Source organism: Pygoscelis adeliae, unplaced genomic scaffold (genome assembly GCF_000699105.1).
Source record: "Pygoscelis adeliae isolate BGI_AS28 unplaced genomic scaffold, ASM69910v1 Scaffold181, whole genome shotgun sequence".
In the NCBI taxonomy this organism is placed as follows: domain Eukaryota; kingdom Metazoa; phylum Chordata; class Aves; order Sphenisciformes; family Spheniscidae; genus Pygoscelis; species Pygoscelis adeliae.
Window position 1 is genome coordinate 2473945 of NW_008824360.1, and position 16879 is coordinate 2490823.

The window sequence follows — 16879 nt, forward strand, 5'->3', positions numbered from 1 at the left end:
GTTTATTTTGGCTGAACTGGTCAGGAGTGAAGGTTTTGGCATAGCTTTTAAAGGTAACATCTTGCAGTATTCATGTGCTGAATATAGTCTTTTTATGAAAAGGTCCAGGAGCTTCATAACAAACTGTCTGAAGAATCAAAAAGAGCTGATAAGCTAGCATTTGAAATGAAGCGACTTGAAGAAAAACATGAAGCTTTAATCAAAGAAAAAGAGGTAAGTCTCTTGAATGAGAATTTATTTGAACACCTAATAAATCTCTCTCAAATGCTCTGCTTGAGGGAAGACCTTCCCAGAAGTAGTGCTACCATAAAAATGAAGTTTAGCGCCTTGTGTGTCTGTGTTTACACACATATAAAACATAAAATACATCTTAAAAATGTGTGTGTGTCAGTACTATTCCTGATTAATGTTATTTGGTCTTGAAGTGGTGCAGTATGACTTAATTCCACCTCAAATATATCTTCTTAGAGACTGATAGTACAGTGTGATGCATTAAAAGAGACAAATGAAGAGCTACGGTATTCACAGATGCAGCAGGATCACCTGAGTCAAACAGGTATTGCTTTATCTTCAGAGGCTTTTTTATGTATATTAGTGATTTCCTTAAGTTCGTTAATTTAAACTTCCCATGCAATTTCAGGTGCATCTCGTGTTAAAATCCATGAGAATCTTGCTGCTGAAATTCTGCCAGTGGAATACAGGTAAGACAAAAAGGTTGAGGTTGTTTTGGGATTTTCACGGGTGGGGCATAATATTGTCTCTGTGAAAGTTCAGTATTTTCAGCAACATGACTCTGTATCCCATTTCTTGTTTTCCCTCAGTGATGCTTGTCTGGACCTCCATGTAGCTGTTAATAATTATTTCCCCATACTGTAATTACTTTGCATTCTTTCTTAAAAGCATATCAGATTGCTGTATATAAAGTTTGGCTTGAAACATCCTCTTTAAGGAGTGAAACAATTCTTATCTTGCCACTGGCAGACAGAATAAATAAATAATACACAGCAATTAAGACAGAACAGCTAAAGGCTAGCTAATATTACTTTTAAAGTCTGACAGAGTGAAACGTAAAGGCACAATAAAATCTGGGTTTGGAGTGACTTAATTTAAAACTTTGTTCATATCTCTTAAAAAAAAAAAAACTATTGTGATGTTTGAAAAGTGTAAGTTACCTTTTAATTAAAAAATTGCATTGTTACCCCAACTACATCCTTAAGCAGAACTTGTTTTGTTCACTTTAAGGTTGGGGGAGCAAACAGGAATATTACGTCATACTCTTAGTCACCTTTTTCTTAATTAACAGTGACTTTTTAAATTGTTTTTGATTCAGAGAAATGTTTATTCGGCTGCAGCATGAAAATAAGATGCTTCTATTACAACAGGAAGGATCAGAAAATGAACGTATTACAGAGCTCCAGGAACAGCTGGAGCAAAAGCATCGGACAGTGAATGAACTAGAAACTGAGAAAAGGTAATGGGTGAAACAGCAACTTAAAATATAACAAAAAGTGATTTCTGGACCTTCGGAGTGGCCTTGTGGCTTGCATATGTAGCATAGCACTGTGCAGGAAGCCAGCTATCCTTTTTCTTTCGCCAGTGTAATCGTTAACGAAGGGTTATGAAGCAAGCAAGAAGGAAAGTAGCTTAAATGTGGTGTAAAATGTGGTAGACCTGTATGTAGTGTACCCTGAAGAAAGTGTAAAAAAAATCTTATCTCTGAATGATTCTTGGTAGACCAAGAATGGATGTCAACTTGATTTCTAGAACTTCAAACTAATCATGTTGTAACACTGGGATATGGTCTGAATTTCTCTATCAGTTAATGAATGCTGAAAGTGGTTTACTAGGATATGAGAATTTTGGGTAGTTAAGGTTTCTCAAAACTTAAAATGATTTTAGGTCTTTCATTATAAAATGTATAATAAAGCTGCCATGCATTTGTGTCAGGAGAAGTTCAAGTCAAACTAAAAGCACTTGAAATTAGTTTCTCTGTGGCATAAGTCCTGCTGGGTAGACCCTCTGAAAAATTATCATCCGGACATGAAACAGAAAAATCTGTCTGTTGTGATCTATTTAGATGGGTAATAACTGTCTTGCCTTTTCTTCCTTAAAGGCTAAATGAAGAGCGTATTGGGGAGTTACAGCAGCAGATTGAAGATCTGCAAAAGACTTTACAGGAGCAGGGATCCAAGGCTGAAGGAGTAAGTGAAAGTTCAGGCTTCTTGACCTTGAAGACACCTTGCCAGTTTTGTTCAGAATCCTTCAGTGTAACATCAAGTCTTTTGTTTAGATGGGCCTCTTCTTTTTTTTTTTCAGTGGGCCGGTGCTGAAAAACACAAAAAAAGCAAGGGTTGTGGTTTGGGGCTGCTTTTTTTTTTTTTTTTTTAAGTTAGTTTGAAACGCACTAGTTTATGCAGTAGTAAGAGTAAGCAAGCTCTGAAGCCCCTTTGGGTCACCCAACCCACTCCTCCCCCCCCGGCCCTGAACAAACACACACCTTTCTAAAGACCTTACAAGCAAAGGTCTTAAACAATTGAGGCTGTTCAATGCATTCTAAAAAATCTCTCCTGCCTGAAAACAACTCCCTCAGTTTAGGTAACACAGACTTGGCTCCACTGTATTCAGAGCAGATGAGTTTAGTCTCTCTAGTATGAGAATCCACAAGACCTCCACACCAAATGCATTTCAGTTGAAAAGCTCATGTTTTATGTGATTCCTTCCCCCTGCCTTCATTAAGGAACTGTAACTCTTCTGCCTTCTACTTTACTTCTAAAAATCTCTAGTTTTATCGTTAAATGGTGATATAGTGAGAAGGATAGCTTTAAAGAAAAAAGATGCTGGAATTGGTATCTGTGCGATGCAAAAAATATGAATGCTGTTACAGAAATGCATGGAAAAATGCAGTTTTCTTAGGATCTATTTGGTTTGATTTATTTAGGTGTGCTAAGTATTCTTGGCTGATTTGTAAGAGCACTTCAACATTGCATGATATGTAATACTGAAATATAACTGAATTTTAACTCTTTCCTTTTGTAGTCTAGCAACCTGAAGCAGAAATTGGCAGCACATATGTAAGTAAGGCACATGCATCCACAATAACTTATTTATGCTAAATAATTTGACTGTTGTAGCACAGAAACTGCCTAAGTCTTTGTAGGGATGTCTTGTTTTTCTAAGCCACTGATTTGAGAATCATGCATGTAGTGAGTTGTTAGCGTTCTAGTTTTGTCTGCTCTGATCACGATAATCTTGTAATACTAGGATCCACTTAACTGTCTCTTCATCACCAATAGCATTTTAACTGTTCTGATTCTACAACAGACTGCTGAAACCATCACTCTTTCTGGACTCAGAACATATTTCATTCTTCTGAAATACTTCCATCATTTCAACAGATGGAGTTCCTGCTAGGGAGATGATAGAGGGGTTTTTTTGTTTCTAGTTTTAGGTAAATGAGACTGAATTCAGAAGTCACAACTTCTATGGTTCTTCAAAAATACATCTAATATTTCTATTTAAACTCAAAAGAATTGCCAGAGTTTAAAATAGTTGTTTAAACACTTCCGCATCAAGTTTCGGCTTTCAGCTCTTAAAACCGTGCATGGAATTATTTGTGAGTTTAATCCTTAGCCCAGCCTTTCATTCGTAGGGAAAAGTTGAATGAAGTTCATGATGAGTTACAGAAGAAAGAGGCTGATCTTGCAGAACTCCAGCCTGATGTTAGTCAGAACCGTAAGTTGTTTTGTGTGGGTTTTTTGGGGTTTTTTTATGAGACTATGTTAAGTTTCTTCTGAAATGATTCCCATGGCCACTGGGCTATGGGGTGCTTGTCTGGATAAGACTTTCTGCTAGAGCTTAGCTTTAAACCTGAAACAGGGGTGGGGAGAGGGGTTTTTTTTGCACATGGTGGTGGGCAGGGAGAGGTTTATGAGGGCTTAATTTTCTTGAACAATACTCTGCAAAATGGGAATTCAGGGTCAGGTGGGACCTTATGGTATAATTGAAACAAAAACAAGGACTTAGGAAATTATGTAGTAGCTAGAAAGTTTATTTGGGGGGTGGTTAAATCAAGAGAACATAGAAGCCTTGAAAGTACCATGTCTATTTTTTTTTTATGTCTTTGTTGATAATTTCTGTAAATAGCCCAGAAGATTGGAGAGCTGGAAGCAGCTTTGCGAAAAAAAGATGATGATATGAAAGCAATGGAAGAAAGATATAAAATGTACCTTGAGAAAGCAAGAAATGTGAGTGGCATATTTCTGAACATATACATTCCTCCCTCATAAATTGTTAAACAGATTGATTTAAGCCCCTCCCTTCCACCTCCCAGTTAAAATTAGTAGCTATATGTTGCATTTTTAGTCAAATTGCTCAACTGCAGTCAGTTAAGTGTATGAGAGAATGGGGTTTAGGCTAAAGCATGAGGCGCATTAATGATTCCGTTGTACACTTTGATATCTTCTGTTGTACAGTGTAACAGCCTAGTTTTCATTATAATTGCCTGACTAGTGCTCAGTCTGTTTTCATATTTCTACTGTGAGCAAATGAGATGCAGAGCTGTTGAGAATCAAACCTGACTTGTAATGCTTTTGTTTTGCCTTGTGCAGGTGATAAAAACCTTAGACCCCAAGCTAAATCCAGCATCAGCAGAAATTATGTTGCTCAGAAAACAGATAATGGAGAAAGACAAAAAAATCGAAACCCTAGAGGTAAAAATTTACGTATATTTAATAATAACTTCTAATATGTTCTGCTGTCTCTGATATTAGGCACTAAAGTTACTGTTTCCTAATGATCCAGTACCCTTCAATGCTGCATTCAGTTAGAAACTGCACAGACCTTCAAACCTAGAGATTTTTAGTTTGGCTTAATTAACCTTGTATCCTAGTATAAGTCTGTCAGAGCAGTTTACTTTTCAACAGTGTTTTTCAACGTACAGCTGAAACTCTAATTTGGATTCTTTCTAAACCCTCTGAAAAGCTGTAAGTGAAATACTTCATAAGACTAACAGTTTTGTCGTGTTACGGTAACTTGTACAGAGCTGCAGAGTCTGACCTTTTTCAGTAGTAATGTAGCTTAGTTTGTATGAGGGACTAGGTATTTGAGCAATAACTTGTTTTACTTACTAGACCTCTGATATCAGTGGTTTCATGTACTGGAATTCTTGAAACTATATAAAGAGTAAAATCTGCTTGGCTGAAATCCTGAAAGGATTGTTGACAGTTGTCCAAGGACCAAAAAACATGTGGGAGATGCTGCAGTCAGTTTTATAGCAATATTGATGGGACTGGTTCGAATAGTTACCTGAGCAAATACAAAATTCCTCAACACGAGTTAGTAGGCTGAAAGGTCTGACTTTATAAATGCTGTGGCCTCAGATTTCTTTTATGTGTATGTACTAGGTAAGTATACTATATAATAGCAATTCAGTAACATGATAAGAATATTCAGCCACTAGAGGTACATTCTTGTCTTTGCCTTTCAGGTAAAAAAATTACTAAATTATTTATAGACATTCTGATACACCCTAGACTTTCATGCATTCCCCCCCCACACACACACCCTCAAAGTATGCTTCTAAGTTGAACTGCAACTTGTGTAAAGTTTAGCCTCTTCTTGAAGTAGTCTATAACTTCTCTCATAGTCATTTATGGAAGTATCTTTATTTACACTTCTAAGTCTTCTAGTTATTTTGCATATTAAGCATTTCTGCTGCATGTGTTTATTTCACTCGATAGACTGCAGTAAGTTTATGCAGATTATTTTTGTGTTTTAATTGAGATTGTCTTCTCTATTGTCTGCTTGCAGGCTGAATACAAACTTGCTAAGTTACGTGATTATGAGGAAAAGCTAATTGTAACTGCATGGTACAATAAGGTGAGTCAGAAGTTTGTTTGTTGGTATCTCAGAAATCAGAAAAACACATGTTGCTAAATGTGACAGTTAAATCTTACATTTTCTTTCTTTTTACATTCACTATAAACTGGTGCTTAGGAGAGAAAGCTAGTAGTTTAGCTACTTGTGGCAGAAAAATCGAACTTGCAGATTAGCATGACTTCATGTCTAAAAACATGTCCTTCATGTCTAAGGAAAGGAACAAAGCCTGAGAGTTCCAATTTAAAATGAGATCACTCTTCCACTTGCTAATTATGACTTCAAGCAGAATGCAGACTTGAGTGAGTTCTAGCTGGAATTTCCAATCCTATTGAGATAACTTGGGAAATATCAGCATCAATATTTTTGATAGCAGCGTAAAGGGAAATACTTGAACAACCAACTATTTTGTAAAATTATTTTGTTATATGTTTTCTGCTTGTCTTCTGTGCTTTGGAACAGGAGACTTAAAATTTGGCATAGGCAGTGACTTCCATGTTAGTAATGTACTATTTGCTGCCACAAGCTTCCATCTGGATTTAGCAGGCTAAATTCCTGCATGTTCAGTAGCATTTGTTGTTGAAGTTCTCGGGCTTGAGACAAAGGGAGGCCGTGGTTCAAAAGGTTTCCAGGCTCCTGCTTTAGATGTTCAGTGTCTTTAGCACAGTATTTGTGAAATAAAGCTAGAGCCATCTTCTCATCCTGCAGTACTGTTGCAAAGGTTGTTAGAACGTTTGACGTTAGATTGCTGTGAAAAGGCCTGGAGAAAGTTGTTCATCTTCATATGAAGCAATGTTTAAATAGAGTTTCATAAAGACAGACTGGAATGGGAAATCAAAAAAGGAAAGTAAAATTAAATGACTTAATAAAGGAACAACTTTACAATAAACTAAAATTAACACATTCTATATGAATGTGAATGAATCTTATTTTCTTCAGCATTGGTTCATACCTTTTTATGGCAGCAAGAGGGGATATAAGAAATACAGTAAAGGAAATTCTGCGTGCATACTAAGCAAGCATGAGCTTTGTGTATGAAAGATGGCCAATTTTTTTCTTCTGCTTTTGCTATAGTGTAAATGTTGTTTAACTTATTTGCAGAGCCTAACTCTTCAGAAGCTAGGCATGGAAGCTAGACTGGTTGGCAGTAGTGGTGCCTGCAGAGATGGTCCCGGACGCTCCTTCCTAGCTCAACAGCGTCATGTCACCAATACCAGAAGGAATCTCACTGTTAAAGTACCGGGTGCAACATCTGATTAAACCACAAGGACCATGAGGAAAACTTACATGCTAAAGTGTCCTTAAATGTTTTATAGCTTCCACTTAAACTACTTGATGAAAGAGGAGGTTAGAATGGTGGGCAACTGCAAATTCAACATCAGAACCAATCAAGAAGTGATTAAGTTGATCAGTGGTGTGTCTAGAAGGTAGCACATAGTTTTCCGAGTAGAAGTAGATTTAATAACTGCAGTATGTATTTACAAGCACAACTTAAAAGATTTATATTTGCCTTCAGAATATATTGTAAATATAAAAATTGGCACTATATATTTAAAACTTTATTTAATGGGTTTGGGCTAGAAAGCTGACTTTTGTAATGGGAAGATGTTATGCAAAAATGTATTTCAGGAAACTGGCAATATTGGGCATTTTTGCTGGGCTCTTCTAAAAATAAACTTAAAAGATTGGTACCATGTTTTAAAAAACACTTTTTTTAGAATACAAAGTACAATTTTAAAAGCAAGAAAATACTTGCATTTATAGAAAAAGAAAAAAATAGGTGTAGTACCAGTTGACTTGTTATAAAACAGAAGCCAGGATTTGTTTTATCATCTCAAGTGAGAAGCAAAATTACTCAGTTTTGTTTGAAAAAGAAAATATTAAGTTTTTTGCATATATACGTTAAGGAGAACCTGTCTTTAAGATGTTGAATTTACTAAAGCCAAATAAGCTGTCTTTTCCTGTGTAAGAAAAAAAGCTATTATAATAATTCAAAAGTCTGGGCTATGTTTTAAAAGTCTGGCATATTTGTACACTGCATTTCTTTGCAGAAAGGTGGTTAGATGGGAAGGAACCTCATTTATTTCCAGTTATTTATACAACCCTGTGCGTAGAAATTGATTTTCCTCTTTAAATGTAGTTTCACTTCCGTTATTCTGAGCTGGCTGTGCTAGGCAGATGAATGAAAGATAGCTTTGGTAGTTGTTGGCAGCAAAGCTTGTTGGCAGGGAGAAAAGTGCATAAACTATAATAGTTTTGCAGTATCTAGATCGAAGACGATGAAATGGGGATTGATATCTGAAATTTGTGTGCGGGAAGTTGCTATCTTTCACAAAATTTGTGTCACTTTATTTACGAAATGTCTTATTTTTGTTGTGAACTGTATTTTTAGGAAACTTGTTAATGTCCATTCTTCTTTGCAAACTGTCTAGAACAAATTCATTATACCCATAGTTAAATAAAATAAAATTACAGCAGCCCTTAAAATAAAATGAATACACTTAAACTAAGTATTTGAGGGTGCTGTACCAGTCCATGATCTCATATAAAACTCAACCATATGCGTGAATGAAAGCGTATGTCTGTCTTCACCGTTAAGGCCATCTTTAATTTGAGAGCGGGGTTAAGCTTTGCAGAATTTATGATTTGAATTGTGAAATTTGAGTAGTCTTCCATTTTGCATGCCTCTCAGTATGGCTTGTTCTTTGATTTCTTCCTTCCCTAGCATCTTAAATTCTTTATTGGGCATTGCATGCAATGCTAGAGAAAAGGGAAGTATTCATTTTTAATACTTAGTTAGCGTTGCTTCTTAGTTGTGGTGATAGTTTTACAGTGCTATACATCTAGGCGTTCAACGGAGATTTCCTCTTTCAAAACTTCTGTCTACACAAGGCATTGTTTAAAAGCCAGTCTCATGCTAAATGTGGTGTGAGCAGAGAATATGCCAGACAAACTGCCGTTGGACAGTTTTGTCTGTCAGGTTGTGTTCTTCAGGACTCTATGCTTCTTTGGACTACCTCTTGGGTTTTGAGGTCTTGTATTGCTGCAGTGGTATTATTGGGGTTTGTATTTTTAAGAGACAATTGCTTGTTTAATCTGCTAGTGGTGTGGGAGATGGTGGTGAGCAGTGGAACAGGAGACTAAGTCTTAGCAAGATATTTACATTTCTAAAGCCTGGTACTTCGGTGTGTTCTAGTGAAATGTGAAACTGTCACTGATGGTGTTGAATGGATCTCTTAACCCTTGTTCTTTACAGCATGGAAACTTTTCATGGGCGTCTTTCAAATACTCATCTAGTTAGTAGACTTGATGCATTTGTTGTACTTCTCACAGTAGTAGAGCTGCGTCAGTAGTCATATCAGGTGCTGAATAGTGAAAAACTTGGAGCAAATGTCTTTGATGTACACTTCTCAAAACTGCAGACCCTGGGACCAAAAACAACCAAGAACCTCCCTATCATTTAGTTGGAAGCTTGTTTTCTGACTAGCGATGGAAGAATTTAAATACAGAACTGCAGACAGGGATCAGCCTTTTTCAGGGCACGATTGTGCCCAATAGTCTTTCTGGGGTTGCCAAAAATGAATCGGGTTTTCAGGTGTTGGATAAAATTTTACTTATTTGGGACTTTTCCAAACTGTTTAAAAGTTAAGCCTGTGAATATAATTTAAGCGTTTCTTTGGGATTGAGAACCTGTTTGAGTGGCTGGTTTATAACTGGTTAAACTTGGGTTACGTGCTATGAATGAGGAACCGATCTGTAGAAATAAGTATGTGATTATAAGCCATGGTGCTGTATTCACTTCAGCTCTCCTGGGTGTGCAGAAAGGATCATTAGAATAAGTATCATTTTAACGTTAACTTCATTCATGTCAAACAAAAAGCTACTAATAGCATTGCTGTGTTACAGCTGAGTTGTATGCAACACACAGCAGCAGAACAATGTCAATACAACGTTCCTTGACGTAATGTGCACCACTGCTGAGGCAGGACGAAGAAAGAGGCTACTTGTCTCTGCTGCAAGATGAATTTGTATCATGCCCAGACAGCACAGTTAGGAACAGATTCAAATTACGAGATGAAATCATTGAATATTGCTGAATTTAATCAGCATTATTAGTAACTTTAGCCACTTTCCAGTAAAACGGGTAATATAGATCCAAAGAAACAAAAATATGTTCTGATTGACATATCATTTGTTAATATTTTTTCTATAAGATTAAGAATAACCACTATGGAAAAGAAGTGTTTTGTAGCAATAATACAAATTTTGGACTCGTAGGTTCTTTTACTCAAGGTGGATCAGGTAGCAGTTTTGAGAAGATTCTTTTGCAACAACTGTATTGTAGTGGATTAAGAAACGTTCACTGAAAATAAATTTTCACCTAACTGATTTTGTTCATTAAAAATCTATATATGGGTACTCTATTTTCAATATACACTTACATGGAAATAAGTAATATAAGCAATACTGATGTTTTATCTAGGTAGCCATAAATTGTTTAGGAATTAGGAAATGAAAACAATTGTTTAAGAGTTGGTAATGTCTAGTAAAGTAATTTTCTTAACTTTTTTCCCTTCCCCCCACTAGTCAAGCTAGAGTTAAGGTTTTCAGTGTATCGGTGTCTACATCTTCTGTTTAAAACAAATGTAAACACTGTGTTGCATAGAACTTTAAAAATTGCACTAATTTTTAAACTTTGGTTTTATTTTTCTTTGGAAAGAATTCTTTTATATTCACATAAAGATTTTTAAAATTAACTCTTTGGTGTCTTTATTCCAAGCAATGCGTTTAATGGTCCCTAGCCGATGTAAGCATCCATACTTCTGGGCAACACATGAACTGAGTCTGTATGTTGATATAATTACACTATCTAAAATGTCATGTTACAGGATATGTAACATGTACGTATAATGTGTGTATGTATGTTTTGCTGTAACAACAAATCAGAGTTGTGCTACCTTCCCCTCCTTTTTTCGGTTCATTCCCACTTACAGTTCTGCTCCCACCCAAAGCTGGATACCTCTGCTCGGTCTGCTGACAGTCATCTGAAAGCAGGGCAAGGGACCTTGTGAGGTGGAAAGACTAAAACCCACCACAAATTAGCTGTCAAGTGACTTCAGTAATTGCTTATTGCTACTGAAATAAGTTAGGATCTCTGCCTACTCTCCTCAGCCCCACCTAAGGACACAGAGGACAGGTAACACACTCCTAAATCACCATGCTTGTTGTTATTAGAAAAAGAAAACTGACTGCCCTCTTCAGTCTGCTTTGCAGGTTATTTATGTGCCCAGTTCTTAGTCTCGTTGACAGCTTTCTTGTTCCCTTAGCACAAACATCAACCCAGAAGTGAGGTTGGGAATGAGAGCGGGCAGCTGTTCAGCCCTTCAAAGTGAAGATCAGCAAGGAGAAGGTGTCACAAGTTTCCTTCAGGGGCCCTGTTTCAGGCCTGTTTTTACCACAGACCTTGGTTTTCCCTTTCTCTGAACCACAATTCTCGGCCTGACTAGAGCCTGACACTGGTAAGTAACCGTTATTTATTGCCTTGGGCTGTTACCTCTATGAGGATTGGGAGCTGCGTGATACCTCGACATGGAAGGGCCTTTGCACTGGTAAAGTGTCCCAGTGAGCGTGAAGTGAATGGCCAGATACAAAAGAAGCATTTTTCCTTCTTTCTCAGGCTGGACTTAAAAGCATTTTCAGACACTGAAGAACAAAAACTGCAGGTGTGTGTTCGAGGGAGAAGGGAAGGGAAGAGGCTCTCAGCTGTGCAGGAAGCCTGAGCCAAGCTGCAGGATGTTTTCAGCCCCTGTGTGATCTGTCACAGCACACACACTGATAGCCACCGCTGCCTTCCTGAACGCAGAAGGAGCGAGTGAGGGGTGGTGTGTGCAGGGCAGGGCTCCGTTTCCAAGTGCTTCGTCACGACAAGCTATGTCCAAATGCAGACTGCCTGTGCAGAGCCTGGGTCTGTGACCCTGTTTGCTTATGGCTTTTCTGGTAGCTCCTTAAGAGCCAAGCACTGCAGCAGAAGGTTTGTATGTTTAGGCAAGGGGTGTCCCTGGAAAAGAGGTGTGGGAGTACAGCCCCGAGCGCAAAGAAAGGGAGGAGGTGAGGTCAGCTGTGCATGGGAGATGGTTTTGGTGGAGGGGGCAAAATATCCAAGGAGCCCCTGTGCAAAACCGTCCTCTGAAATGTGCTCTTTGCTCAGTCTCCCCAGCGGAGACCTGGGGAGGAGGGGGAGGAAGCTTTTGGATACAGCAGCAGCCTGGGAGAGGAAATGGGAATCTGAGCCAAGGAGTGGGAGAAGAAGGAAAAAAAAAAAAAAAGGTAGAGGACACCTGCAAACTGGAAGTGCTTTGGGAGTAATGCTGCACACAACAGAAACTTGTCACTGCTCCCCTCTCCTGTTCCCAGTCAATTCCAGGCATGCAGCCTGCTTCCAGCCTTCCCCTTCTGCTTCTCCCAAGGAAGAAAAAGAAAGAACATAAGGTCTAGAAAGTCAAATGAACTTCCTTGTTTCTGCTGCGAAGGGAAGATGTGGGAGCCCCTTGCCAGGAGCAGGTCGGGAGGGCAACTGGCATGGGGAGAGGAGGAGGAGTGGAGAGCTGGGGTTGGGGATGTCTCATCCCACTTCTAGTGAGAACCGGGTCAAGTCTCCTGCGTTTTATAAATAGGTTGGTTTGGTTCCCACCACATGTTCTCACGTCTCCACCTTATGAATCTGCGAAACAGGAGCCTCAAGTGCCAGAAATAGCATCTTAGTCCAACCTTTTTGTCTGTACCCAGCTGTGCCTGGCACAGAAAATCAGAGGAGGGGACAGAGCCTCCCCACCAAGCCCTGTGCTTGAAGGAGCCTTGCCAGAAGCCGTGTTTGCCTGCTATAAATTTTGCTTTACATTGAATGGCTGTGCTTGGCCCCAGTGTGCAGCTGTGGGGCCACAGGGTGTTTCTGCCCTTTTCTGTGCAGGTCTGCAGGGCCAGCCCAGCCTTCCATGCTGCCTCCCCTCTGCACTTGGAGAAGAAAATGCAGGTTAAAATAAAAGGATTTAAAACCCACCTGGGCATTAATGCTTGCATGAGAAAAGATGCTTTTAATTTCTTCAGGAGGTGACTTAATTCTTGGAAGAGACACTGGGAAAAATTTGCTTCCTCTAGGAACACACAAAAAGTACTCCAGGAAAGATTGAAAATGAACAGGAAAAGACTGCTTTCTCCTTGCTTCCTCAGCAGGTGAGCAGGAGCTGGAGGTGTGTTTACCGGCACTGTGTTGCACTGGGGCTTCCTGCCAGGCGGCCCCCTGCCCCACTGGGAGCTGAAGCTTCTTGTGCCTGGGGGCCTTGCTGAGGTCCCACAGTGTGACGGTTACTTGGTACTGTTTCACCTTGCATGTGATGGTTTAAAATAATAGTTATTTGTTGCTGGTATTTTCCAGGGGACCCTTTTATTCATTAGACTGTTGTGCTCAGCAGGCTTAGCTGTGCATCCTGCGTGGCTGGAGCTCACCGCTCCACCCCCCAGGCTGCTCAGTGATGCTGGGCAGGTAAATAGGGGAGGATTTAGCACAGTCTAGGAAGCAGGACCCATGACTTTTAGAGCTACAAGTACAGACGTTTTATAGAGCGATCTGTCACCATGGAGAGCACTCCCTGTTCTCCATGTGGGTGTCACGCTGTTAATTGCTGTGGCACGCCAGGACCTGGTCACAGGCTTTGGTGGTTTCATTGCCACTTTACTCATACTGTCAGGGTCATTTATTTTCATCAGTTCCATAGAAATTGCCTTCACTGTTACAGTGCCAACCTCTCTGCTAATGGAGAGCAATGCTGCAACAACATGGGTCAGGTGCTGTGTGGCCCCCCCTGCCCAGGGGGGCTCACAGCCCCCTGCCACCCCCCGCCCCGAAACACGGGGCGTGGCTGAAGGCTACAGCCAGCACAGCCACAGGAACTTGCCTGCGTTGTTCTTCACTTTGCAAAATGCTTCATGGCAAAAATGTTTCAGTAAGGATTTATTGATGCACGAGAAAGAGAGTTACTCTATACCATCTCCTAACGGATTATTTGTCAAGGTTAACAAAATCAAAAAATCTTGGCATTTACTACTTGTATTAAAGTTAAAATCAGAGGTTGGTACTGCTCTTCCACAGTACACAGCCACAGCTTGAACACTGCAATCTCTAAAGTGTTGCTCATTCTCTTGCCACTGTGAAGCGTGGCCATCCATCATAAAATTAGGAAAGCCCCAAGCCCCTCATTCATTTACAGTGCCGTATCGCAAACCTAAAAGTGCCCTGGCAGATCCCAGGCTGATCACCTTTCTCATGTGATATAGAGTGCGAGGTCCGCTTGTAAAAGAAATTATTTTGCAATTGCTTTAAAAGAAACAAACAAACTGCCCAGCCTCTCCCTGGAGCCAGGTGGTGGTTGTTACCACTGCCCAGGGGAGCAGCCGAGGGCTCGTTTTCAGCATCCCTGCCAAAGGATTTTCACTGCAAGGATGGTGGCCAAGGTTTCCCTACCGAGGCACGGCGCAGATCTTGTAGGGCTGTGGCGTCATTGTCATGCCCAGCTTGAACTGGAGGCTGAGTGTGGTGTCCGGGGGCGCTTGGAAGGTGAATTTTTGGAGCAGAGCCGTGAAGAAGAGGAAGAGCTCTGAGCGGGCCAGCACCTCGCCCGGGCAGGCACGCTTCCCTGCAGAGACAGCCACCCATGGCATCCTCAGCCTGTGCTGGCTGCCCAGCTGCTTTTGCTGCCAAAAAAGCCTCTGCCTTCCTTTAGGACTGTGGTCCAGCTGTGTTACCCCCTTCCCAGGATGAGTTTTGCAGCCCAAACTGAGCTCCCCAATAATGGCATTGGTGTTACAGCATGTGCTGCCCCCCAAATTGCATGACTTTGTGAGGGCATGTGCTTGTAACGGTATGCACAGGCATTGTATCCTCCCCTGCTTGGATAAGCTGTGCTGACACGCACGGTCTGGATGTGCCCATGCTGGGAGGGGTGGGTTGTTTGAGCTACACCAAAGAGAGCTACCAGAGGAGGTGTGTGATGCTGGTACAGGAAATGGGTTCTAAAAGCAATCTCTCCAAGGAAGCTGCTGGCTGGGGTACCCTGTGGTGGCAACAGTGAAGCCCCTAATGACTTCAGCCATGTGGGAGCAGGAGCACAGAGCGCTGCTCTTGCCTTGGTGAAGGTGTTTCTAGGGCCTCCGGCATTTTTATGGTCTTTTATTCATCCTCATCTCTCTTCTGTGCATGTGAAGAGAGACGAGAAAGAGCTCAGAATGTGGTTGTGGTGCTTTGGGGTGAGCACTGCTTGAGCGGCACCTCCCAGGGTGCAGCCAACATTTGCCTTTTGCAGTTTGGTGCTTCCTCAGCATGGAAGCACCAAAATCCAGCAAATCTTACCTATAGAAAATGGCACAAAAGACTCCCTTTTCCAGAACTGACCGTCCTTCAGGAAATGTCTGGGGTTAAAAGTGTCGGGGGTTTCCCACTCGTTCTTGTCAAACATCACGGAGGTTAAATTTGTGAGCAAAACAGTGCCCTAAGAGGAGAAAAAGAAAAATAAATTGCACTTTCTCTGTTATTGACAGCAGGAGGGACATTTTTGTCTTCCAATCTCCTCTCCATGAAGAACATCCGTAGTCAAATTCTGCTGCAATTATTTGTCCAACACCCCCTGCACGGCTGGTTTGTCCTACTTGTCTGTTTGGAGGTGCAATGATTATATACCCACATTTTTCCCTCATCAGCATCATTTTTATCTGCTGTAATCTTGGGCCAAAGTTCCTGTAAAAGCTGTGTGAGATGAGATCTGTGCCTCGATGAATGGTGCGAGACACCCCCCGCACACACCAATGTGCCAGAGAACAGACTGTTGTTTGGACAACAAAAATACATGTTCAATAGGAGTGAACTCTGGACAGGGCAGAGACGCTGTGGCTCTGCCCCTCCTGTCTGCGCAGGAGGGACCTGACCCGGTGAAATGTGCCTGGGGAACTGGAAGTCTCTTGCTAAAGTCCCAGCGCTCCGGAGTGGGGTTACCTTCGGTATGTGGAAGCCATCCAAGACCGTGTCCTTCACCGTCAGTCTTGGCACGTTGAGAGGTATGATGTTGCCTTTCCTCTGCACTTCGTGGATGACGGCATTGGTGTAGGGCATGTTGCTCCTGTCCTCCAGGGCTGGCTGCCGTGCCTGCCCAATGACCGCGTCGATCTCAGCTTGCACACGGGCTGGTGGGAAAGAGCAGGGATCAGCCAAGGTCCAAGAAAAAAGACCCTTGGAACAACGCAGGGTGGTTGCTGTGAGGGTCCCCCAAGGCCCGACCTGGGACCCCTGCCACTGTTTGCACCTCTTTTGTGTGAGTGCAGGGGGATTTCCAATTTTTCTCTCAAAAAAGAGAGTCTTTCATGAAGCTGTGAGGGCTAAAAGCAAGGGAAAACACTGGCCTTTTGCTAATTGTACCTTGAATTTCTGGATATATGGCCATATACAGCAGAGCCCAGCGGATGGTTGTGGAAGTGGTCTCGGTCCCGGCGAACAGCAGATCGAGTGCACATGCCACAAGGTTTTCCTCCCGGAAGCTGCCACCACCGTTGTCCTTCACAAAAAGGTGCGTTAGTGCCACACGAACAGCGAGGGCTGCCCTGACACCAGGCTTAGTCCAAGTCAACCCCAAGGATTTTGGCAGAAGCTGGTGGCTCCCTGCACCTCCATCCCGCTGATGGGTGCCCTGAACCTGATGTCTATCCTAAGCTTATAAATGGCCACACAGGCAGCTCAGATGGAGAATTTGGGCTTGATTCTCGTCCCTCCTGATTTCTAAGCCCTGCTGCAAAAGGATTTGCTCCGTGTTGCTGACCTTGGCTATCTCCTGCAGGTAGCTGTCAATGAAGTCCCGACTCTCCAAGGGGTTCCAGTCCTCCTTGTGTTTGTTGACCTTCTCTTTCACAAAACTTTTCAACACCTTCCAGTTTTTAAAAATGGTTTGGTGGGATCCGGGGAAGA

At 41.4% G+C, this 16879-nt stretch overlaps 2 protein-coding genes across 2 annotated transcripts in view; one reads left to right on the forward strand and one right to left on the reverse strand.

Annotated features, from left to right (window-relative positions):
* Positions 1-10547, forward strand: part of HOOK1 (hook microtubule-tethering protein 1) — a 24440-nt gene extending 13893 nt beyond the window's left edge. The window contains exons 11-21 of the mRNA XM_009319807.1: positions 103-213; positions 469-556; positions 641-701; positions 1331-1471; positions 2114-2201; positions 3037-3071; positions 3650-3732; positions 4144-4244; positions 4608-4709; positions 5809-5877; positions 6976-10547. Coding sequence (XP_009318082.1) covers positions 103-213; positions 469-556; positions 641-701; positions 1331-1471; positions 2114-2201; positions 3037-3071; positions 3650-3732; positions 4144-4244; positions 4608-4709; positions 5809-5877; positions 6976-7134 — 1038 coding nt within the window. The 3' untranslated portion in view covers positions 7135-10547. The remainder of the gene's footprint in view (positions 1-102; positions 214-468; positions 557-640; positions 702-1330; positions 1472-2113; positions 2202-3036; positions 3072-3649; positions 3733-4143; positions 4245-4607; positions 4710-5808; positions 5878-6975) is intronic.
* Positions 10548-14388: 3841 nt separating this feature from the next.
* LOC103913325 (cytochrome P450 2J2) overlaps positions 14389-16879 on the reverse strand; it is a 4928-nt gene continuing 2437 nt past the window's right edge. Inside the window, exons 5-9 of the mRNA XM_009319809.1 lie at positions 16734-16876; positions 16337-16472; positions 15917-16104; positions 15278-15416; positions 14389-14564 (exon numbers count right to left, since the gene is read on the reverse strand). Of these exons, the coding sequence (XP_009318084.1) occupies positions 14389-14564; positions 15278-15416; positions 15917-16104; positions 16337-16472; positions 16734-16876 (782 nt within the window). The remainder of the gene's footprint in view (positions 14565-15277; positions 15417-15916; positions 16105-16336; positions 16473-16733; positions 16877-16879) is intronic.